The 24401-nt window shown below is 42.7% G+C and overlaps 2 protein-coding genes across 12 annotated transcripts in view; one reads left to right on the top strand and one right to left on the bottom strand.

Annotated features, from left to right (window-relative positions):
* LOC138759048 (beta-1,3-galactosyl-O-glycosyl-glycoprotein beta-1,6-N-acetylglucosaminyltransferase-like) overlaps positions 1 to 21084 on the bottom strand; it is an 86713-nt gene extending 65629 nt beyond the window's left edge. For 7 of the 8 annotated variants that reach the window (XR_011354608.1, XR_011354607.1, XR_011354609.1 and 4 more), the window contains exons 1-2: positions 21003 to 21047; positions 18673 to 19056 (exon numbers count right to left, since the gene is read on the bottom strand). The gene's annotated coding sequence lies outside the window, so the exon portion shown is untranslated. Of the gene's footprint in view, positions 1 to 18672; positions 19057 to 21002 lie in introns of all 8 variants that reach the window. The other variant, XM_069928882.1, reaches the window with a different exon arrangement.
* Positions 61 to 8963, top strand: mibp (muscle-specific beta 1 integrin binding protein). Of its 4 annotated transcripts, none has more exons than XM_069928869.1 (8): positions 61 to 149; positions 1000 to 1090; positions 4949 to 4997; positions 5114 to 5291; positions 5884 to 5955; positions 6054 to 6160; positions 6933 to 7015; positions 7098 to 8963. In XM_069928869.1, exons 1-7 carry the CDS (start codon positions 124 to 126, stop codon positions 7013 to 7015), a joined length of 606 nt encoding a protein of 201 aa, XP_069784970.1. In that variant the 5' UTR covers positions 61 to 123; the 3' UTR covers positions 7098 to 8963. The 4 variants fall into 4 exon arrangements, 3 of the variants coding, with proteins under 3 accessions (XP_069784970.1, XP_069784971.1, XP_069784972.1); XM_069928870.1 differs by having other exon boundaries at positions 74 to 128; XM_069928871.1 differs by lacking the exon at positions 61 to 149 and adding an exon at positions 718 to 896.
* Positions 21085 to 24401: the final 3317 nt, after the last annotated feature.

The following is a 24401-nucleotide window of genomic DNA, read 5'->3' as shown; positions in this document are numbered from 1 at the left end:
TGAGGACGGAGCCAACGTCAACGATGACGCGCACGGAGAGAAACTATAAATAAGAGCAGCAGCGCCGCCGATTTGTGAATGAAATACTAGTGAGACTCTGTGTCGAACTGCAGGAGTTGCAACATGAGGTATATCATAGGTATTGGAGGGTAAGTATGGCAGGTAATATGTTCCGCTACGTGTTGGCCAAGAAACTTGTTCAATTTGCGATTAGGTATTTTACAACCATTGATGTGAATTCTGGGGCAAATGAAGGCTATTTTTAAAGGAGTTCTTTTCGGTGTTTATTCGACTTTTTTTTAAATAAAAACTTTGGTTTGCATATTTTTTTTAAAAAGTTTTGTATTAATTTTCATTTAAAAACATTGAATGCCAAGGATTCTCTGTATTTAGACCTGTTGAACCGTAGCCACCACTGGGACTGCGATTGAATTGGTGACGCTTTCTTTTCTAAATGTTCGCCAAATTTTTGGATTTGTCACAACAAACGGCGCCGAAAGAGGAGATGAGATTAATTTCCGTTCGTTTCCCGCGCTGGAGGCGAATTTGATTCTCGTTCAAACTCTGGCGCCAAACCAGTGGAACTCACACTCCATGCAGCAACTGCTCGAGTCCGTCAATTGCACTTGTGCATCGTGGAATTCTACTGGCATTCACATCTGATACTTGCATTTGTATCTGGCTGAACGTCAGAGCATTTCCCCCTGGTTAGGGGCTATTGTGCAATTATTCAGTGGATTAACGGTTAATTTGTTGGAAAGCTACTCTTTGCAGAGTAGCTTTCGTTTCGGAGTCGGGGGATGCCTCTTTCTCCATTGTTTGAATCTGACGCCCACTCTAACATTGATTGTGAACGTTTAAACTGCGTCTCCAGCTCTTGGCGAAACTCTGTCGAAGTTCAGCGTTTGTTTTATCCCCGGATACACTCCAATTTCCGCATTTAGTGGCGGCCCTCCTGCCTACGCTATTAATAACTGACTTTCTCTCCTGACATTTCAGGGTGACCAACGGTGGAAAAACCACCCTGACCAACAGAATTTGCCAAGCATTACCAAACTGCTGTGTCGTGCATCAAGATGACTTTTACAAGGTGAACGCAGCTTTCCCCTATTAAACGTCTGCCCGCCCCCCTATTAAACGTCTGCCCGCCCACTATTAAACGTCTGCCCGCCCCCCTATTAAACGTCTGCCCGCCCCACCGTTAAACGTGTGCCCGCCCCCCCGTTAAACGTGTGCCCGCCCCCCCGTTAAACGTGTGCCCGCCCCCCCGTTAAACGTGTGCCCGCCCCCCCGTTAAACGTGTGCCCGCCCCCCCGTTAAACGTGTGCCCGCCCCCCGTTAAACGTGTGCCCGCCCCCCCGTTAAACGTGTGCCCGCCCCCCCGTTAAACGTGTGCCCGCCCCCCGTTATACGTGTGCCCGCCTCCCTATTAAACGTCTGCCCACCCCCTATTAAACGTGTGCCCACCCCCCATTACACGTGTGCCCACCCCCATTACACGTGTGCCCACCCCCCTTTACACGTGTGCCCACCCCCATTACACGTGTGCCCACCCCCATTACACGTGTGCCCACCCCCCATTACACGTGTGCCCACCCCCATTACACGTGTGCCCACCCCCCATTACACGTGTGCCCACCCCCATTACACGTGTGCCCACCCCCCCATTAACACGTGTGCCACCCCCCATTACACGTGTGCCCACCCCATTAACGTGTGCCCACCCCCATTACACGTGTGCCACCCCCATTACACGTGTGCCCTCCCCCCATTACACGTGTGCCCACCCCCCATTCACGTGTGCCCACCCCCCATTACACGTGTGCCCACCCCCCATTACACGTGTGCCCACCCCCCATTACACGTGTGCCCACCCCCCATTACACGTGTGCCCACCCCCCATTACACGTGTGCCCACCCCCCATTACACGTGTGCCCACCCCCCATTACACGTGTGCCCACCCCCATTACACGTGTGCCCATCCCCCATTACACGTGTGCCCACCCCCCATTACACGTGTGCCCACCCCCCATTACACGTGTGCCCACCCCCCTATTACACGTGTGCCCACCCCCCTATTACACGTGTGCCCACCCCCCTATTACACGTGTGCCCACCCCCTATTACACGTGTGCCCACCCCCCTATTACACGTGTGCCCACCCCCCTATTACACGTGTGCCCACCCCCCTATTACACGTGTGCCCACCCCCCTATTACACGTGTGCCCACCCCCCTATTACACGTGTGCCCACCCCCCTATTACACGTGTGCCCACCCCCCTATTACACGTGTGCCCACCCCCTATTACACGTGTGCCCACCCCCTATTACACGTGTGCCCACCCCCTATTACACGTGTGCCCACCCCCCATTACACGTGTGCCCACCCCCCATTACACGTGTGCCCACCCCCCATTACACGTGTGCCCACCCCCCATTACACGTGTGCCCACCCCCCATTACACGTGTGCCCACCCCCCTATTACACGTGTGCCCACCCCCCTATTACACGTGTGCCCACCCCCCTATTACACGTGTGCCCACCCCCCTATTACACGTGTGCCCACCCCCCTATTACACGTGTGCCCACCCCCCTATTACACGTGTGCCCACCCCCCTATTACACGTGTGCCCACCCCCCTATTACACGTGTGCCCACCCCCCTATTACACGTGTGCCCACCCCCCATTACACGTGTGCCCACCCCCCATTACACGTGTGCCCACCCCCCATTACACGTGTGCCCACCCCCCATTACACGTGTGCCCACCCCCCATTACACGTGTGCCCACCCCCCATTACACGTGTGCCCACCCCCCATTACACGTGTGCCCACCCCCCATTACACGTGTGCCCACCCCCATTACACGTGTGCCCACCCCCATTACACGTGTGCCCACCCCCATTACACGTGTGCCCACCCCCATTACACGTGTGCCCACCCCCATTACACGTGTGCCCACCCCCATTACACGTGTGCCCACCCCCATTACACGTGTGCCCACCCCCATTACACGTGTGCCCACCCCCATTACACGTGTGCCCACCCCCATTACACGTGTGCCCACCCCCATTACACGTGTGCCCACCCCCATTACACGTGTGCCCACCCCCCTATTACACGTGTGCCCACCCCCCTATTACACGTGTGCCCACCCCCCTATTACACGTGTGCCCACCCCCCTATTACACGTGTGCCCACCCCCCTATTACACGTGTGCCCACCCCCCTATTACACGTGTGCCCACCCCCCTATTACACGTGTGCCCACCCCCCTATTACACGTGTGCCCACCCCCCTATTACACGTGTGCCCACCCCCCTATTACACGTGTGCCCACCCCCCTATTACACGTGTGCCCACCCCCCTATTACACGTGTGCCCACCCCCCTATTACACGTGTGCCCACCCCCCTATTACACGTGTGCCCACCCCCCTATTACACGTGTGCCCACCCCCCTATTACACGTGTGCCCACCCCCCTATTACACGTGTGCCCACCCCCCTATTACACGTGTGCCCACCCCCCTATTACACGTGTGCCCACCCCCCTATTACACGTGTGCCCACCCCCCTATTACACGTGTGCCCACCCCCCTATTACACGTGTGCCCACCCCCCTATTACACGTGTGCCCACCCCCCTATTACACGTGTGCCCACCCCCCTATTACACGTGTGCCCACCCCCCTATTACACGTGTGCCCACCCCCCTATTACACGTGTGCCCACCCCCCTATTACACGTGTGCCCACCCCCCTATTACACGTGTGCCCACCCCCCCTATTACACGTGTGCCCACCCCCCTATTAAACGTGTGCCCACCCCCCCTATTAAACGTGTGCCCACCCCCCTATTAAACGTGTGCCCACCCCCCTATTAAACGTGTGCCCACCCCCCTATTACACGTGTGCCCACCCCCCTATTACACGTGTGCCCACCCCCCTATTACACGTGTGCCCACCCCCCTATTACACGTGTGCCCACCCCCCTATTAAACGTGTGCCCACCCCCCTATTAAACGTGTGCCCACCCCCCTATTAAACGTGTGCCCACCCCCCTATTAAACGTGTGCCCACCCCCCTATTACACGTGTGCCCACCCCCCTATTACACGTGTGCCCACCCCCCTATTACACGTGTGCCCACCCCCCTATTACACGTGTGCCCACCCCCCTATTAAACGTGTGCCCACCCCCCTATTAAACGTGTGCCCACCCCCCTATTAAACGTGTGCCCACCCCCCTATTAAACGTGTGCCCACCCCCCTATTAAACGTGTGCCCACCCCCCTATTAAACGTGTGCCCACCCCTACCCCCGTCTTTGGGAAAAGTAGAGGCATGTTTTCAATAATTAATACAAGAATGCATGAACTCCAGATGTACTAAGTGAAATGTCTGGATGTGATTATATTGCTTCATTGCTCTCATTTGTCACAATGCTTGGAAGAAGGATTAGCAACGTTTGAATCCTGTGTGCTCCACGAGCGAATTTGCTTACAATTCTTACAGAGAACATTTCACTTAAATTACATCTCTGGTCTGGGACATGATGGCTGATTTCGGTAAAATGCAACATTTTATTCCTGATCTATTCTGAGTTCATTGAAAGGTGGGGCTATTCTGTTTGGCTTTTGTTCTTCTCGTACCAAATTCTAGTTTGTGTATGGGGAGGGTGCATCAGAATCAGCCATAGTTCCTGTCTGATTTTTTTTTGCGGGAGCTACACTATGCAGATTATGATTAACCATGATCTGAAGGCTTGGCCTCCTCCCTATGTGCCATCCTTTTGTCTGAGGATTGGCCATTTTTGAGGAGCCGAGACCAGTGGAGTTTAGCCCCAGGAAAAAAAAAATCATAGATTTTGGGTGTGAATTTAAAGATGTAAGTGATTCCCATCTTGTAATGTGTAAATACGTTTGTAGCTTTGTTTTTATGACTATTTCAGACACCAGATCAGATAGAAGTTGGGGAAGATGGATTTAAACAATGGGATGGTAAGAATGGTATTGGTTGTAGGCAGTGACTTTTTCCACATTTTCCACAGAACAACATTTATTTAACCATGTGTTAGTCCGTGGAGTAATCTGCTGGGTTCTTTTTTGACCTTCAGTGATCACAGCCCTCGACATGGAGGCAATGATGAGTACTGTCAACGCCTGGATTGACAACCCAGTAAAGTTTGCCCGATCGCACGGAGTGAACGTCACTCCAGCCTCCGATGAGCAGAGCGATCCAGAGAAAGGAGTGCAGATATTGATAGTGGAAGGGTTCCTGTTGTATAACTACAGGTGCAGTTTTCTGGAACTCCCTACTTCAGTTTGAGAAAGATGGGTTAATAAAGTACTGTGAAACTTTCATGCTTCTGCATGGATTTCAGTAAATCCATACAGTAAAAGGCTGTCAGCCTTTTGTACTGCATTCACTCAAACGGAGTGTCCACCAGTAAGATTCTAAGCGCAAATTTGCTAGATTGTACATAGTCTGTAGAATCATGTCAGGCTGAATGAAGTAAGTAATCAGCCTGTCATTTGGCAGTAATTTGGGTGATTAATGGCATAGAACTATATACAATGGATCAGTATGTTGGTTTGTGATTTTTTAAAAAATTGGTTTGTAATTTTAAAAAAAACTTTCATTTGCCATTTATTCCAAAAGTAATGAATTGTAACACTTCACATTAAAGTTGAAAATCCCATTCTGTAAATTTGTATGCACACCTTTATGCTCATTTCAGTTCCCAGAAATGGCAGTGGAAATATTTTAGCCAAATTCTATTTTTTGTTTCATCAGATATTGCTGACCAATCATTTATAATAATTTAAATACAAATTATGCAAAGATTAATCTTGGCAGTTTTTCATTTAACTGTTTTCTTTCTAGGCCTTTGGTTTCAATTTTTAACCAACGCTATTACTTGACCCTTTCGTATGAAGAATGCAAGAGGAGGCGGAGGTACATACTACCTTATTTTGTTGGTATACACATCTGCAGTTCATTAAGCAAACTTGCTACACAAGTGCACTATATTAACTGGAGTGGTTTATTTCTAGTACAAGGAATTATACAGTTCCTGATCCACTTGGTTTGTTTGATGGCCACGTGTGGCCAATGTATCTGAAGCACAGGAAAGAGATGGAGGCCAACAACATTGATGTTGGTAGGTGACTTGTGCATTCTCTATTAAAAGATGGCAAATAACTTGAGCTGCTCTGTGCACAATGCAATAAGCAGAAGGGGCTGGTCCCCTGCTGTTCAGAAGTGAAGTGAATGTGGGTGGGATGGGTGTAAGTATACTTTCTATGGGAGGAGAGTTTTGAAATTGACTCCATTTCCTGTATTTCAAGATTTTCTACTTGGTTAAGCTCCCTTCCCTTGAAGAAGGGTTCTGCCACAACAGAAGGAGATGGAGCTTTAGAATCCATTTGGATTCTGGGGAATTGTGGATTTTGGGATGTGGTGGACTAGGGGTTGGACAGGAATTGTACCCAAGCTCGGGTCATTCTATGGAATAGCAAAGCAGACTTGAGTGGACCCTTCCAGTTTCTTATTTTCTAAATTGTAGCCAATGCTTTTTGTCTGGATAATTAAATATCCAGTAACTGTGATAATAAATTTCCCTGATCTTCTGAAAGAATCGCACTTCGGTGTGCTGTTATTGATGTCTTAAGAGGGATGTAACCTGGCCCTTTTTCTGTCTTGGAACCCAGGTGAGCTTCACTACATGTCAGTATGTCATCTCACCTGGCCTCCAGCCTAACGCAAGAACTCTTGGTTTTACATTTTGGTGATGCTACAGTTAGTGTCCTTGGGATTCCACTTTTGGACACTTCTTGGGATTTGGCGAGGCAGGTCCAGTGGACAGATGTCTTGCTCTCATTATGTTGGTTAGAATAATTACTAGACTATTGATTTAAACCTTTCTATTCTAGTATATCTGAATGGTTTGAAGTCGAAAGATGAAATCTATCTACAAGTATATGAAGAGATTCAAAATCTGATCCTAAATTCTTAGGTAATTATGGAATATCTTATAATTTGGATTCATGGTTTTGATTAATTTCCCCATTTTAATGTTCTTTCTTTCTTTGTTTCAGTGACTTGTGTACTGGAGACTTGAGAAGAACAAGTTGAAGTTGTAAATAATTGATTGTCTTTTAAAATATTGTTGTTTAGATTTTATTTATATAGGTTGGACATAGTTATTTCAATCTGCCTCTGGTAGCAGTTTATTTTTGATGCTTTGTGAACTTTTTTTAAATGTGGGCCATTCTATAACCTTCAATGTTAATTCTGTGAAAGTTTGAAGATTGTAAACTGATGCCTTGAGTATTGAGTGTTCAATGTTATATTTGCCAATGTGTTACTATTGTCTTTGTTTGCAATTCAATTGCCCAGCAAAACCTTGTCTTTAATTTGTATTTTGTTTCCTTCTGGAAACAATTGGTCCAAATGTTATCCTCAACAAAACATTAGTTAGGAGAAGAGCACCTTCAGTTCTAGTAGAAATACTACATAAACGAAAATACTACAATTGGGCTAATTCTAGTGTGGAAGTTTACATTGGAAGTGGTGGTACATCATTCTCCACTGGGGTTGACTTAACCTGCCCCTTGTGCTAGATGCTAATTTGTGGGGGTGGGACAGAAAAAATTGTAGCTGCTTATTTCCTGTTTTGAATGTCTGATAAATCTATATTTTAGTAGTTCACTATTTAATCACTCCATCTTGAATGTTACTAAGTGTTGAGCAATAGCAGCAAGAACATTAATACTTCAAGAGGAACTGTTATCAAATTCTAGCATGTAAAATTCGTATAACTTGACAGAAATGCCCAATAACAATTGCAGGAAGTTTCATTTTAGTGACTTAATGACACTTGATTTTTATAACAGTAAAGAATAACAATGAAAAGGGGTTTTAATTTGGCCTGCTAACTTAAAGTGGCATGTGAGTGGAAAGAAAAAGGTTGAAAACCACTGGACTAAAGGATGTTGCATAACTGCCATTGGTTTAATCCAAAGTCAATTTTAGAAACAGGGTAGTGCAACCAACTGGGCTGAGGAAGAGTTGCCAGCTGTAGGCACTCATGACATTAACATTTCTGTCAGAGGAAATACTAAAAGGGAATGTGCTTCATTTTCTAAAGTAGTCTTACTGATTTTCCAATATTTTGGTCTTTAGATTGCAGCCTGGATGTATTTGCAATGAATTGCAACCTACTCCAAACCAAAATAAGAAAATATTGTAATATTTTAAAATATTCACTCTCAAGGCATAAGTGTCTTCTGGTATCTGTGGGAACTTTAATTGAACTCTTGTGAATATTCTGGAATGAATTGCTCCTTTCCGTGTCAAATATCTTTTGATACATTAATTTTTTTGTAAGATGTGAGAATTGAAGTGTTGCTTGTCTGAATTATTTTCATTCAGTTGTGTCTTCTCATTATAATGAGGATAGGCAATAGTTTAGGGTTGTAGTTCGAAAGGAGGGATCTTTGATATGGAACACATTTACCATTGAAGCTACCCTGACCTGTGTGCTTGCAGCATTCACTGCAGAAACTATAATACCAGCCAGTGTTAATGTTGAGATACACCTGCTGCCCAGCTTCAGGGAGTGATAGCATTCTCTTCCAGGCAATTCACTAAACTGCATGCATTTGACTGAGCTTTGACCACAAATTCACCTGAGTTTAGCTGCAGGGAGAAGTAAATTCTGAGAATGTATTCTTTAGACAATGAAATTAGTCGGTAGCTTGGAAGTTGCCAAACAAGAGTAACGCTTATTTCCAATCTCTCACTTTGTGAGCAGCAAACCCTCAGTCAATGAATTGCGCTCAAGAATTCAAAGAAGATTGAGACCTTTTTACATACTTCAAGAGGAACTGTTATCAAATTCTAGCATGTAAAATTCGTGTAACTTGACAGAAATGCCCAATAACAATTGTGAGTCATACCTAGTTGGTTAGTTTTGTGACAATAGTATTGCAAGTTATCACAATTATCTTTCATATTCAATGTTTACAATAAGTCTTTCGCTACCAATATCTGTAACTGGGTAGCACCTTCACAAGGCCATGGTCCTGTCTCACAAGCATTGTTTTAGCTGTAATGAGTTTGAGATTTCTGTTTGCACATATTCTCAGAGTTGCCTTAGTGTTCTACCCCTCAATGTGCTGTAACTTTTATAATGAGAGCGCCAGGTGCTGAGGTTAGCATATTGTTTCTAGCTAATGACGGGACAAATTTCTCACAAACCTTTGTGCACTTGCAATTTGAAGCGTTTCAGCCTCTCTACCTTCTATTACCACAAAGTGCAAAACCTGTCTACACCCTTCCCTCACCATTAAATAGGGCCAGAACCAGGCCTTCCAGGTAAGTCACAGCATTGGATGCACATCATCCAAACCAATATACTTGCTGTGACCTGTACACTAACTAGTGAGACCAAATAACAACTTTGAGCATCTACTATACTCTGGTCGTTAAACAGCCATTCATTCCACCTCCCTGAACTTTTCCTAGATGGGTCCTTGGTCTCATTTATTCAGGATAAGGCCAAAGATAAACTTAAAATCATTCTTCCTGGATAGCCTTAAAACTTTGAGCATTAATTTTAGGTAACCATCTCCATTTTGTCCAGTACTTTTAAACCCCTCTCTCCAGTGAACTCTTCCTCAACTTGTCTCCATCTTTCTCATTTTCTGTCCAATACCCCATCAGTTCCTGGACTTTTCCCAGTTTCTCATTCATGCACATATTGCTTCCTTTTTTTTAACTTTAGCCTTGATAAAGGGTCCTGAGCCAAAACATTCAATTGACCTGAATTCCTGTAGCAGCTCACTTTTTGCACTTTTCAAATGATAACTTGTGTATTCCAGAGTGTCTGGGGAAACTTCCAACACGTTGTTAGGCTGGTTGCTCAGATATAATGAAAGTGGATTGTGTTCTAAATATTTTCACATATGATTTATTAGTTGTCAACCCTCTCCACTACTGATTCTACCTTGTGGTGATGCATTAATTGAGGATTTTTCCCAATTCATTTCCCTCTTCCAAATGAACTGTTGAGATATGTCTGTCAGTTAATCTGAGGCAACAGGATGAAGTTACAAGAGTATGGCTTTGAAAAGCAAGTTTAACATAGTTGGCAAAGTGTCTTGTTTCAGAGAGTGATTGACAGTCGGAAAGCCTTGGCAGGATGGTGTCTGAAACTGGAGGGCCACTCATGAAACAGGTGCATCATGCAACAGTAGGACTGGAAGGACATGATCCATTAAACTGAAAGACTCTTCACCCTGTGACTTTTTTTTAAGTAACTGAACTGCTGAGGACAAAAATTCAATGAATGGTGAAGCCCTGAATTCCAATTTTGTAGCTAGATTTCTCAGTGGGAATGAATATTCACACCAGAGAGGAACTCGTCCCCATGGAATGTAGTGAAGAAAGTCAACTCAGATTGAGCAACGGTGAGGATGCCAACCTCCGGTATAGACCAAGGGATAGTATCTCGTTATGAAGTCATGTCACGTGGGAAATAGGTGATTGTGAATACTCGCCCTGTTTAACATCTCCCTGCAAGGCATTAGCACTTTGGGAAGGTAAGGGACTAATAGGAAACAGTTCTTATTCTGGCTCCAGGCTGTTGCAGAGTGATGCAAACACACTAGCTTAATTAGATGTCCTCAGGTTGCTGGAAATATTTAGACAAAGCATCTGTTGGGGAGTGGTGTTACATTTTATACAATGGCACTGTCTACCCTAAAAATACTTGTTTGGACAGTAAACAAGAGACCTCTCAGGTTGAGTTTTTTTCTGCTGTGGCTGGCTTGATACGTACTAGGTCAACTGAGGAAGTGTGTGGGGTGCTTTTGTACAGAAGTTGGCCTTCAGCCTATTATAGCCCATTGTTGTTCGTTTGGGCCCATTGTTGTTCGTTATATACATTAATGATCTAGATGATGGGGTGGTGAATTGGATTAGTAAATATGCAGACGATACTAAGATAGGTGGAATAGTGGATAATGAAGAAGGTTTTCAAGGATTGCAGAGGGATTTGGGCTGCTTAGAAAAGTGGGCTGAAAAATGGCAGATGGAATTTAATGCTGATAAGTGTGAGGTGCTTCATTTTGGTAAGAATCAGAATAGGACATACGTGGTAAATGGGAGAGCATTGAGGAATACAGAAGAGCAGAAAGATTTAGGAGTGACGGTACATCGTTCCCTGAAGGTAGAAACTCACGTGAATAGGGTGGTGAAGAAGGCTTTTAGTATGCTGGCCTTTATCAATCATTGCATGGAATATAGGAGTTGGGAGGTGATGTTGAGATTGTATAAGACGTTGGTGCGGCCTAATTTGGAGTTCTGTGTGCAGTTCTGGTCGCCTAATTATAGGAAGGATATAAACAGAGTGGAGAGAGTGCAGAGAAGGTTTACCAGAATGTTACCTGGGTTTAAGCATCTAGAGTATAGGGAGAGATTGGACAGATTAGGTCTTTATTCTTTGGAGCGTAGAAGGTTGAGAGGGGATTTGATAGAAGTATTTAAGATTATGAAAGGGATAGACAGAGTGGATGTGGATAGACTATTTCCGTTAAGAGGAGGAAAGATTAAAACAAGAGGACATGAGTTAAGAATTAAGGGGCAGAGGTTTAGAGGTAACATGAGGGGGAACTTCTTTACTCAGAGAGTGGTAGCCGTGTGGAATGATCTTCCGGGAGAAATAGTGGCGGCGGAGTCAATTGTATTATTTAAGAAAAGGTTGGACAGGTATATGGATGAGAAGAAGATGGAGGGTTATGGGCATTGTGCAGGGAGGTGGGACTAGAAAGGGATGTTTGGTTTGGTGCGGACTAGAAGGGCCCAATGGCCTGTTTCCGTGCTGTAATTGTTATGTTATGTTAAGTATAAACTATATGCTATTTGGCCTATTTACCCTATTTGGCCCTATTATCACTCTAGAACCCCTGTTAAAAGTGCATTGAATGTCAAATCTGTCATCTATATGTTGATGCTTTATTGCCAATATCACAAAGATGGCTGCTCATTTCAGGGTCTCTGGTACTTTACCAACATGTTCAGTTAAGGGAGGCAGGGAAAAGTAATCACTTGAGGCTGGGATCAGATGGTGAACCAGTTTTTTAAAATCATATTCTGTCATCATATCAAAGCTGTTACTGATTAAAAAGTTCAAATACCTGTTTAATCAGAGAAGCACATGATAGCAGAGATATCTTCAGACTTGTACTGGACCAATGGAATTTTGGAATTTTAAAATTTACATGTCAAGAGAATTAAGACCTGGCTTTGCAATGCAAAATCATAACACTTTTTTAATGAGATAATCATGCCAAAAGAATGTGGCAGCAAGTCTGATAAAGTATTTATGCTGTGGGCTGTTATATTGGGAAGGATTTTGGAGTAGAATGCAGACAGCTGCCCTGCACTTGTGAAGGTGGCAAATGATATCCAATGCAAATATTTACTTATTCAGGTCCAGATTTTTGCCAAGTGAGTAGATCTTATGTGGATTTTATTTCAGATGCTAATTTATCTTTGACATTATGTCTGGTATTTCTTAACATCATTCCAATTCATTGAAACTATTCCATCATAACTTTGGTATCATTTACCAACCAGTAGAAACGAGCTTTCCTAAATAGCAATTGTTCTTGAGTTTGTCTGAAAAATAATCAATTGTTCCGAGTCCCGTTGGTACAACTGTTGTGCCTTGGACATTGCCTGGTCTTAACCAAAATAAACTTAGATAGACGGGATCCGGTGAAGCAGAAACTGGCAGCTCTGATTCTTTGTTTCTCAAAAGGTCTTTAAATGACTAATCTATTTGAAAATTTTAAGGTGGTGAGAGGTGCTATACAAATTATACAGCACCAAAAGGACCTATTAGGACTTGAGCCAGCTATTTACCCCATTCCTTGCACAAAATCTACAACTTGTGCATTTAGCATAATTTTGGCAATGCATTCCAGATCTTTACAATTCATGGAAGAAAAGAATCAAATTTTCCTGTCTTTCAATCAATTCTTAAATTTGTGTATTCCACAATGATGAGTGTGTGCATTCTTGCAACCAATCTGTTTTATCAAAATGCCTTATAATTAGGTTGTTAGCCTCTGATCTGATAGTACCCCGACCCCATACTGTCCATCTATATCTCCTACCCAAGATTCTCAAACTGGACTGATAGGCTCATTGTTTCTTGCTACTCTTGCTCTACTGAACCAATCTCCTAGCATCTTAGCTCTATCTCATCACCCTTGTCCAATCCCTTCCCAACTATGACCGGTATACCATGCATGGTTTTCACTATTTTAATATTTAAGTCTCAAATTTCAGGTAAACCACTCCCCCTCTGGTTCTTTCTCATTCCTGATCTACCAGGTTCGCTTCACAGTTGCTGCCTGACCTGTCGAGTTCTCTCCCATCTGGCATCAGATGGGAGAGAAGACGAATATTGTTTTGGTGCCCCTTTCGGATGTGATCCAGTTATCCCAAATATAATGTCCACAATTTTTAGGAAGATAATGGTAATATTCAATAATCATCACCTCCGTTATGAGAACCTTTTTCCCATGTGACTTGTATAATGTTCACTTGAACCTGCAGAACCACGGCTTTACAATTCTCACCCTGGTGATCTAGAGATGTAGGCTTGCATTGTCTGTTATCAGGCACCGATGACCAGGAAGTAAATCCTTGACACTTCCAGTATCTGTTACATCATTGATCAATCACCATAAACCTAGGCTTGGTTTCTGTGACAAAGCTGATTTAGCAGTTATGACATTATGAGTTTCTCTCAGTGACCAAGGATAGAGCCCACAAAATAACCAGCTAACTCGATCAGCAACAAAGCCTGAGATTAATCAACTCAAAAATACAACCTAAGAACTACAACAGTCCAATAGTAATTTAGTGCCAATAGTTTTGTGCAGTTTACCTATCTCGGCTGCACCATTTCATCAGATGCAAGGATCGACAACGAGATAGACAACAGACTCGCCAAGGCAAATAGCGCCTTTGGAAGACTACACAAAAGAGTCTGGAAAAACAACCCACTGAAAAACCTCACAAAGATAAGCATATACAGAGCCGTTGTCATACCCACACTCCTGTTCAGCTCCGAATCATGGGCCCTCTACTGGCATCACCTACGGCTCCTAGAACGCTTCCACCAGCGTTGTCTCCGCTCCATCCTCAACATTCACTGGAGCGCCTTCATCCCTAACCTCGAAGTACTCGAGATGGCAGAGGCCGACAGCATCGAATCCACGCTGTTGAAGATCCAACTGCGCTGGGTAGGTCACGTCTCCAGAATGGAGGACCATCGCCTTCCCAAGATCATATTATATGCCGAGCTCTCCACTGGCCACCGAGACAGAGGTGCACCAAAGAAGAGGTACAAGGACTGCCTAAAGAAATCTCTTGGTGCCTGCCACATTGACCACCGCCAGTGGGCTGATATCGCCTCAAACCGTGCATCTTGGCACCTCACAGTTCGGCGGGCAGCAATCTCCTTTGAAGAAGACCGCAGAGCCCACCTCACTGACAAAAGACAAAAGACAAAGGAGGAAAAACCCAACCAACAAATTTTCCCTTGCAACCGTGTCTGCCTGTCCCGCATCGGACTTGTCAGATGCCACAAACGAGCCTGCAGCTGACGTGGATATTTACCCCTCCATAAATCTTCGTCCGCGAAGCCAAGCCAAAGAATCAGGAAAGTTGGTACATAATACAGTGGCCCTTTCAAATCTTACTCAGTAGCCTAAATAACAGTGATGTGAACATCAACAGTGAGTCCTAATTCCATGGACTACAATAAATTGAATGTGATTCAACAGCAGGCCATTGGTGGCCAGCCAGTCAATGATATACTAGAGGAGATATATTTACTCTTGACACATGAAGCATTAAGTATATGAAGAAAAATAGTACCATGTGACTTAATCCAGAGGTACTGTACAGTCTGACTGTGCATGAACTAGAAATAGCTATTGGTTAGAGGCTGAAGGCTTCAAATATTTGAAGCAAAAATATGAAGATTAAACTGGGAGTAGAGTAGGGAGAGGAAAGGAAGGAACGGAAAAAAACTGAATGTGCCTAGCAATTTCTGGGAGCTGGACACACAGATAAAATGGAACTGTGGAAAATATACTGACTAGCTGGATCACAGCCTGGTTTAGAGGTACAAGTGCCCAGGAATACAGAAGGTACCAAGCAATGCCAGGTCAATCGCAGACTTTGATCTCCCATCTGCTGAGGATATCTATGTGATGTGCTGCCTCAAGAAGGCACAGAGATGTTGGAGAAACTCAGCAGGTCTTGTGGTGTCTTAGGAGGTAAGGATATAATACTGACATTCGGGCCTGAACCCTTCCTCAAGGTATGCCCACCTGTTCCCAGGTGCAGAAGGCCACCATCATACCAGTTCCAAAGAAAATAATGGACCTAAATGACTACTGACAGGTGACTCTGACATCCAGTACTATGAAGTTAATGAGAGGCCAATTATGCTTCATATCATCTTTAGCTTCCCAGGAAGCCTTGCCCATATCTGTTTACCTACAGGTGCATGGCAGACCTCATCTCCCAAGCCTGCACATCAAGTACACCTATGACAGAATATTGTTCATCGCCTTCAATATCATAGTCCCACACAAGCCCATTCTCAAACCTTGGCATCTAGACCTCAGTGAACCCTCCCCACAACTCGATTTCTGACTTCCAGATGTGTAACAATCACAGTGATTTGAAACTGCCACTCTCTATCAGGAGTTTTCCCCATATCCATGTAGGTTTCCTCTGGGTGCCCCGGTTTCCTTTCACATTCCAGATATGCATGGCTTAGTTTGCTCATTGATCACTGAGTTTAATTGGGCTGCATGGGCCTAAAGGACCTGTTTCTGTGTTTAAAATTAAAATGCGTCCCCCAATATCACATTCAACACCAGCACTCTTCAAAGATGTGTTCTACTATACTGCCTCCTCATCCATGACTCTACAGTTCTAATACCATCTTCAAATTTGCTGACGACTCCACAGCATCGAAGAATGATGAATTGGAGTACAGAAAGGAGATTGAATGACTTGTGGCATGCTTCCAAGATAACAACCTCTCTCTCAATGTCAATCAGATAAAGAAGATAATGGACTTCAAGAGAGGGGGTAGAGACCACATCCCTGGTCCACCTAAATGGTGAAGTGGAGAGAGTAGGTAGCTCTCACTAGCCCATGCAGCCCAATTAAGTTCATGGGAATAAACATTTCCAGTAACCTGATACAATGGACAAGAAAACATACCAACATCTTAACTTTTAAAAAAGATTAAGTTCAGCATGTACTTCAACAACTTCTATGAACGCATACTTGCTGGATGCATTGCAAGATGGTATGGGAGGTTCTTTGCTCAAGATTAGAAGGTGCAAAAGTTAGTGAATGTAGATCAGAACATCCCTACACCCCACCCCCCACCTTCTCCATGGACTCCCATGTCCATCTTCCCTGCCTAGGAAAGGCAGCTAACATATCAAAAGAGCCTTCACACCCTAATACACTTTCTCCTCATATTGGGGAGAAGGATCAAGAGCATGAAATTGTGCACCAACAGACTTAAAGACAGTTTCTTCCACATAGCTATCAGGGTCGTGAATGAACCCCATAGCAGTTCTCTGATGCTGCTCCTGGTTTGTACCAAGTGATTTTTTTTTCCCTATTGGAACTCCATACTCTACAATTTTCCTCTTACTTTATACAGCTCTATACCTGTCAGACTTGACCTGCTAGTTAGCAGAAACCTTCTCATAATATGACAATAAACTTAAACTAAACTAATATTTGTGCAGTCTAATTCACTACTTGGCCAGTTTTAAGCACCATGCTTAGATACCAGACAGATTGTTCAGCATCTATGGCTGATGACAATTAATGACCAGGAAAGAAAATTTGCTGAAACATTGTAGGCAGGTTTTTAAAAAGAAAGCGGCAAACAGGATCTCTATGATTGGCACTCTGCTGGATAACTCCGCCAATAAATAGGAGGTTAATGGAGTGACACCCAGGATTTATCATTATCTCTGTTCAGATGGGGCTCAGAGTTAGGGTAAAACACATAGTAAATAATGGAGGAACTCAGCGGGTCTCTCAGGGTCCATAGAAGGTAAAGATATATTACTGACATTTCGAGCCTGACCCCTTCTTCAAGGTATAAGCAAAAAGCAGACAGGCATCTCAATAAAGACAGAGAGAAAGGTGGAGGGGGAGGAGTCCAGTCCAACAAACAAAAGGTCACAATTGCTTTTACCTTGGAGAAGGGGTCAGGTTCAAACATCAGTGATATATCTTTACCTCCCATGAATGCTTCAAGACTAGCTGAGTTTCTCCAGCATTTCTGTGTGCTTTTACTACAATCACAGCATCTACAGACTTCCGTGTTTCTCAGGTAGGCAGGTATCTTGCTGATTACCATGCTGGCCAATATCACCCATCTACTGACAAAGCTGGCTAGTAACCATGCCACTGAGAGGCAGAATCCCCAGGCTTTACCTGAAAAGCAAGAGGATGAGTGACTCCCCAGTCTTTTCCAGGTGCCTGATTCAGTCTGTGACTGCTGGTGTTGAAGGTGGAAAAAAGTGAATTTGGTTAACATTGCCAAAAAAGCCAGCCAAGAAGGCAGAGATGACATTAAAATCATGCTGAGATGGCGGTGAAGAAGGAAAAGGTAACGATGGCATTCATTTCAAGAATAGAATATAGGAGGAGGGATGTGATATTGGCACTGGTGAGAACTCATTTGGAGTATTGTGAGCAGCTTTGGGCTCCTCATTTAAGAAAAGATATGCTGACATTGCAGAGGGTTAAAAAGAAGTTCACTAGGATGATTCTGGGTTAACATAGGAGGAGTGTTTGACAGCTCTTGGCCTGTACTTGTTAGAATTTAGGAGATGAGAGGGGATCTCATTGAAACATTTCAAAAGTTGAAAGGCATAGACAGAGTAGATGTAGAAAGGTTGTTTCCCATGGTGGGAGAGTCTAGGACAAGAGGGGATTGAAGGGCATCGCTTATAACAGAATTGCGTAGCGATTTCTTCAGGCAGTGCCAAGAGCACTGTTGTAAGTTCGAATCTGGAGCTCGGGTTGCTGATGGTTTGGACTGGAGACTGTGTGGCTGCGAGAATGCTGGAGGCAAATCCACAAACACGGTGACTCTGGAGGAATTCTCTTTTGCTTCTCTTTCTCTGACAGTAAGAGGCAACCGGAAATTTCTGCTGAAAGCGAATCTGCCTGCCTTATGGCAGACTAAAGGTATTACACTGTTTTTATTACATGAAAATAAAGGAATTTTGATTTTTGATAGCAGTAATTAACAGAGACCAAACACAACAAATAGGTATATTTGCAAAATACTAGTGGATCATGTCACATGGGCTCAATCTCATAGCAAATGTTAATAATGAAGACAATGAATTTTATTTCATTCACCCAAAAACATAAACTCTGTAGAAGCAGACTGCAAATGATTTTAGATTCTGCAAATATTAAGTTATCCTTCAAATACTGGTAAACATTGAACCATGGCCAGTGTTGTAAGTGTACAATCTTCCTGTTGAATATTGCTGAACAATTATTAAGTAAAATACATAGAACACTTACCAGAACTAGAGAAAGACTTGAAAGTGCTGGCTCTCCTGGTCAACGTTTAGAATTGTACAGCGGCCGTGTTCCTTGGCCCGCTGAGTGTCCTCTTTAGGGAGGTATAGGGCCTTATTGTTCCTTGAAGACCAATTCTTTTAAAAATGATGCTCTCTCTCTCTCCAACTTACACCCATGATTTTAAGTCGCTGATAGAAGTCCTGTGTCCTTTGTGTATCCCAGCACTTTAGAAACTTTGTGACTGGGAACTGAGGTCAAAGCTGTTATGATGCCAAAAGAGATTCATGTTTGTACTTGGTGCACTTTTCAAATATACAATTTAGTTCTAACTCTGTGTCTCATGTGATTTCTCTTTTATGTCCAGTTTATGCCCTTTCCCATTTCCTGTGTAGTAAAGACAGGTGAAGTGATTCAGTATAACAGTAAATGAATCATTTTATTTCAGCAAGATCCTTAAGCTGCACTGGAGATTAACACAAATGAATTTGTCTTAAATATTTTAAACCAAGTCAGTGGTAACTATAGACATTGAGAATACTTTATTTTGGCTTTAATAGCTCTGGCAGTGGGAATTTTAAGCGAGTTAAATAAGGCTGCACTAGTACCACTGATGCAGATAACTCCCGTGAGTTATCTTTACCAGTGAATCAGGATACAAGATGTTACTCTACAGCTTGTAACATTACTACTGAGACCAGGCGTTAACAAAGCAAAGGGAGAAAAGACAAGAGACAAGGGCAGAGAAAGAACTTTGCTGAGTGTTCAAATCAATGGTACAATTCAGCAAAACCGTTTGTTTTAAACATTCCCCTTCTGCAGGTTTTCCCCTTTGGGAAAAGTACATTAGTCAGAAAGCAAAGTCATAATTTGCAACAATTTTGCTTTAGGTTTTGTGAATGAGCTATCAGTCTACTTTCAAACTTGTGGATCTTGAGCAGAACTGAACAGGCTGAATTCTTTAACCTCCAGCAAGGTCGCAGGGGAGATTTTGGAAATATAAATGTGATTTACCAGTGATGAGTCTTCAAGATCTATCAGTTTGTCTTTTAAGACCAATGGAAAACTGCCTTGAAATCGATAGAACAGCCTTTTGTGCAGACAGGTATTCACAAGGGTTTGTTGATTACCAGGATAATGAATGTCCAAAACAAGGAGAGTATTGATGGTCAGTTTAAACACAGTACACAGACATGAAACTTCTGGATTGAATCTATTCAATGCATTCACTCTGATGTTGAACATGACATGAAGAAGTAAATTTTTCTCGATAAGGTTCTTAGCAAAAATGTCACAAAAGTTTGGTTCATGTATGTGGGTTGAAGGGACATGAAGAGGATATCACATGTCGTTTGTAGATATTTCAGGAGTTGATAGAAATCATTAGCCTGTAAAATAAAGTTCTATAAGTGCCATGGCCCTTTATTATAACATTCTACAAAGTCACATGACCTACTACATATTTTAGCTAACACTTCCAGTGATTAGAAAAATATTTCATGTCATGTTCAACATCAGTGTGAAGACTAGGTGCCTCAACAACTCAGCAAAATTATTCTGAGAACAGAGTAAAAATAACTTGAAGGGAAAACGATCAGTGTGGACTTATTTTGGAAATTCATCATGGTTGTGGTGGTTAGGGGGGGGTGGGATTGATGATCATTTGAGCATTGATTTGATTGAATTGGCATTGAATCAAAAACTTTAAAATGAACAGAGAGAACTAAACAGGAAAACAAATACTAATTTCTGAACATAATAAGTTCCAAGGAAATGATTTTATTTTTGGTTTCAAAGAAGGATGGGAGTATGAATTAATAATTAAAATACTAATATTGGGCATTAAAAAGTTGTCTTTCAGTGTTGAAGATACCAGTCAGATCCAAAGTCAGCACTGTTTGTAACTCACGACAGAACATTTTCATTGCCATTGCTCTTTTGTAGGGGAACAAACAGTAATCTGTTCCAGGATTTCAGCTGCAAATCTCTTGAGAAAATTTGTTTCTTAAATTGGATAAATAACCAAGACTGACAAAAGTGAGAGAATACAATCTGAATATCAAAATATATTTGTAATGAACACACATTGTTTTAATGAACCTTTATTTTAAAAGATTCCCCGAGCTACTTTTCATTATTGTGCACTCTTCCATCTTCCTTTTTTTTATTGAGACATGTATATGAATTAGTTATCTTGAAAACTTAAACCCACCTTCACAATTTAAAAAGTCATGCAAAGAAAAAAAAATTCACTTGTGTATTGATGTAACTTTTCTGTGTCAGTTTCAGAAAATAAATTAACTTCACGTTAATAAAACTTTTGGTTTACTTACTTTTCTTTTGACTAGTATTTGTGTTTAGTGTTCGGTCTGTTGTAGAAATCTTGTGCCGTTTTACATTGAGCGTGTGACACAGTTATAGGCAGGAGATTCACATGGGAAATCTATTGATAGAAAAGGAATCAGTCGCTGCCCAGATAAGGTTAAAGCCTCAGGACTGGCACTGGGTCAAGAAGCAGTCAGCATGTCTGAGCCAGCTGCTCATTGGAGTGCAACCCACTTAAGGTCAGCGCCTTATACTGTTTTATTCATAGACATCAGAATTTATTCATCTTTTATGCTACTTTGCAAAATGGGGTGGGAATGGGGGCTGGAGACCATTAGAAATTGAAAGAAAAGGCAATGCGAGGAAGAAAATGGAGGAGAAATTCCTCTCTGCCTGCAAAATCGTTCAATGGCATCTGTTACACTCACATATTTAGTGCCATGGATTTCCATGAATTGTGAAGTATAGAGATGTGATAACTAGTGATTGTTACCTTGCGTGCTTTGTACCAAAGGACAGAAGCATTTCACTCACATTTATGGATGTCATACCTTTTGTAATGTAGGAAGTAGAAACAACTGATTAGAGCAAGTATGGTTCTTCGAGTAATGTTGAAAGGAGTGCTCAAAATCAAAGAGCAAAGAAATGCACTGACTTTGGAAATCTGACAAAACAGAAAACATTCAGCTGGTCGGACAGTATCTGTAGAGCCCTGCAAAAGGTAGTGGGCACAGCTCAGGAGATTACAGTCAAAATCCTTCCCACCATCAAGAACATCTACAGAAATGCTGCCATCAGAACAATAGCAGCAATCATCAAGCTGTTCTAGCTGCTACCATCAGGAAAGAGGTACAGGCACCACAAGACTTGAACCACAGGTTCAGGAACAGCTGCCAACCCTCCACCATCAGATTCCTCAACGATAAACTCCATCAGGGACTCACTTAAGGACCCATACTTGAGCACGTTATTATTTTTCTTCTCTGTATTCCAGTCAGTTGTTTACATTTATTTATTTGTTTACATGTATACGCTGTGTAGTTTTTTTTTGCTCTGCCATTAAGTGGTAATTCTGCCTTGCCCGCAGGAAAATGAATCTTGGGGTTGTCTGTGATGTCATGCATGCACTCTGACAATAAATCCGAAATCTGAATCTGGTGTATGTTTATTCATTCTAACCCAGGTTTCAATTAAAAAATTGAAACAAAGTATAACAGAAGAGATAAATCAGGAAGAAGTGATCACGTCACTAAGTCTGGATTTCAATTTTAAGATCACAGCAGGAAGTGAATAGTGCCAACATTTGAGATGCCAGTAAATGATTGGAGTAGAAGACTTGCCTCGACTTCAATGCGATTGAACTGCAACCAAAAGAAAGGCTGTGCAATACGGGAAAATTCTAGAAAGATAAAGGTCAGGGGGATGCAATTGGTAGGACTTGGAAGAAGAGAACCAAGAAGTGGTTAGCACAATACTATTATAGCACCAGTGATCTGGGTTTGAATCCGGTGCTGTCTTTAGGGAGTTTGTATGTTCTTCCCGTGATCTGCATACTTTTTCTCTGGGCACTTCTTCCCACCCTCTAAAATGTATGAGGTTAGTAGTTTAATTGAATGTAATTGGGCTGCACAAGCTTTAAATTAGCTTGAACAAAAACCAATTAACTAATAAATCACAAAAACTCCAATTTTCAATCCGAAAGGAGGAGCCCTCATAAAATGTTACGAGACCAGAGGACCCCAAAATCCATGACAAATGGTTACTTAAACAAAAGTTGTTTTTAATTATCTTTAAACATGAAAACAGGATCAAACTTTAACTTATTACCATTAACCTAACTAACCTAACAACCCCCTTCTAGTTCTAAGCGCATGTGTGTGTAAGTTTAGAAAAGTTCTTTAATTCACAGCCAAATCTCACTTCTCATTCCTCCAAGTTCACTGGTTGCAGGCAATTCTTATATTGTGCACAGAATTTAACATTTATGAATTTCACCAGGCTTTGTTGCTTGAAAGGTAAATGGTTGCTGTGAGGATGGTTCTCGTCAATTTTCAGAGAGAGATTTGTTGTTTCTGGATACATACTGATCCCTTTTAATCAGCCAAGTCAGTGTCTTTCTGAAGAATCTGCCCCATCAAGGTTTTCCAGATGATAACCTCTTTCTTTCAGGTCACCACAGAGTTCCATTTTGTTTCCCTTATTTCAAGTGAAACATTAGGCTCCTCTTGTAGGGCTTTGACCAGGCTGAACTAAGCACTCACAACCCATCTTCAAAATGGGTTTTTTTTTTCACAAGCTTGCCAGCTTGTCCTGTTCCAGTCCCAGCTGCTGCTGCTGAACTCTAGCATTGCAGAACTGAATTCTCTCTCTCTCACAGAGAAAAGCCTGCTTTACTCTCTCTGCTTCCAAAACCACATGACCCTCTTAGAATAGCAACCACCATTCAGACAGACTGCGGCTCCAAACCTAATCCTCCGAGTTCTTTCAACTGTTGATTTTCAAAACAACGATCCATGAGTGAAGTCCCTTTGGCACTCCCCAAAGCTTTTGCAAAGGTATTCGGAGCCGGCCTGTCTAGCTTGAGCAGAGCTCCAGAATTCGAAATGAGAATTGTTTTGAAGTGTTCGTATGTGACCTACACTAAAAAAAACCTGTCACGCTCTACCTCCCAAAATCATATCTATATACAATACAACAGAATTCACTGAGCTCATTCAGTCAAGATCTGGCCTCTTTAATATCCTTCTGCACTGGGTTGCCAATCATTATCACTTCCAACAAGGTTGTGCTACCATGGGGCCAGTGTACATTATGTGCTCAGATGTTGGTGTGACCCTTGAACCAAACCTAATTCTAGTGCAAAAATGTCAAGTTACCATATGTGAAAGCTGCAGAACTAATTAACTATGTTTCTGATTTTGTAGAGTTAATGATTTGCCATGAGTGTTACATGGAACCAACCCAATTCTAGTATGTTGCCTGCAAGTAGCACTTTGTCAGCCTTTGCTTGCTATGGGAACTGCTTTTGCCCAGACTTTGGTGAGGACTTTGGATGGCATTCTGGGATGGGAATGACTTTGCTATGTCTGAAATTAGTGATTAGGTCAATGCTGAATGATCGAAAAGGTTTTGTTTAATTTTTAAAAAACGTGGTAGCATTGTACAACTCAGTGGCTTTGCAGAGGCCAATTACTGCAGGTTACATACAGACTGTATAGCTAAGGAAAATAGATTCCCTTCCCATGAACCAAAAGTATGTTCATCAAAATGTAATTCATGAACACTGTGACTAAGACTATTTTTTAAAAATCCTAGATTCAAACTCTTTCTGCCATAGAGGGATTTGAACATACAATTGTTGTCAACCAGATCAGGACTCTGGTAATTTAAGCCCTGGGCCATAGTGT

This window comes from Narcine bancroftii, chromosome 3 (genome assembly GCF_036971445.1).
Source record: "Narcine bancroftii isolate sNarBan1 chromosome 3, sNarBan1.hap1, whole genome shotgun sequence".
Taxonomy (NCBI): Eukaryota; Metazoa; Chordata; class Chondrichthyes; order Torpediniformes; family Narcinidae; genus Narcine; species Narcine bancroftii.
This window is presented reverse-complemented; position numbering and strand designations above follow the sequence as displayed.

Bases quoted from the DNA above. Each gene is read 5' to 3' on its own strand.
- mibp (XM_069928869.1), top strand. From the start codon at position 124: ATGAGGTATATCATAGGTATTGGAGG. The intron at 5,292-5,883 runs GTGCAGTTTTCT...TTTTCTTTCTAG, and splicing joins TTCCTGTTGTATAACTACAG to GCCTTTGGTTTCAATTTTTA. The intron at 5,956-6,053 runs GTACATACTACC...GTTTATTTCTAG, and splicing joins GAATGCAAGAGGAGGCGGAG to TACAAGGAATTATACAGTTC.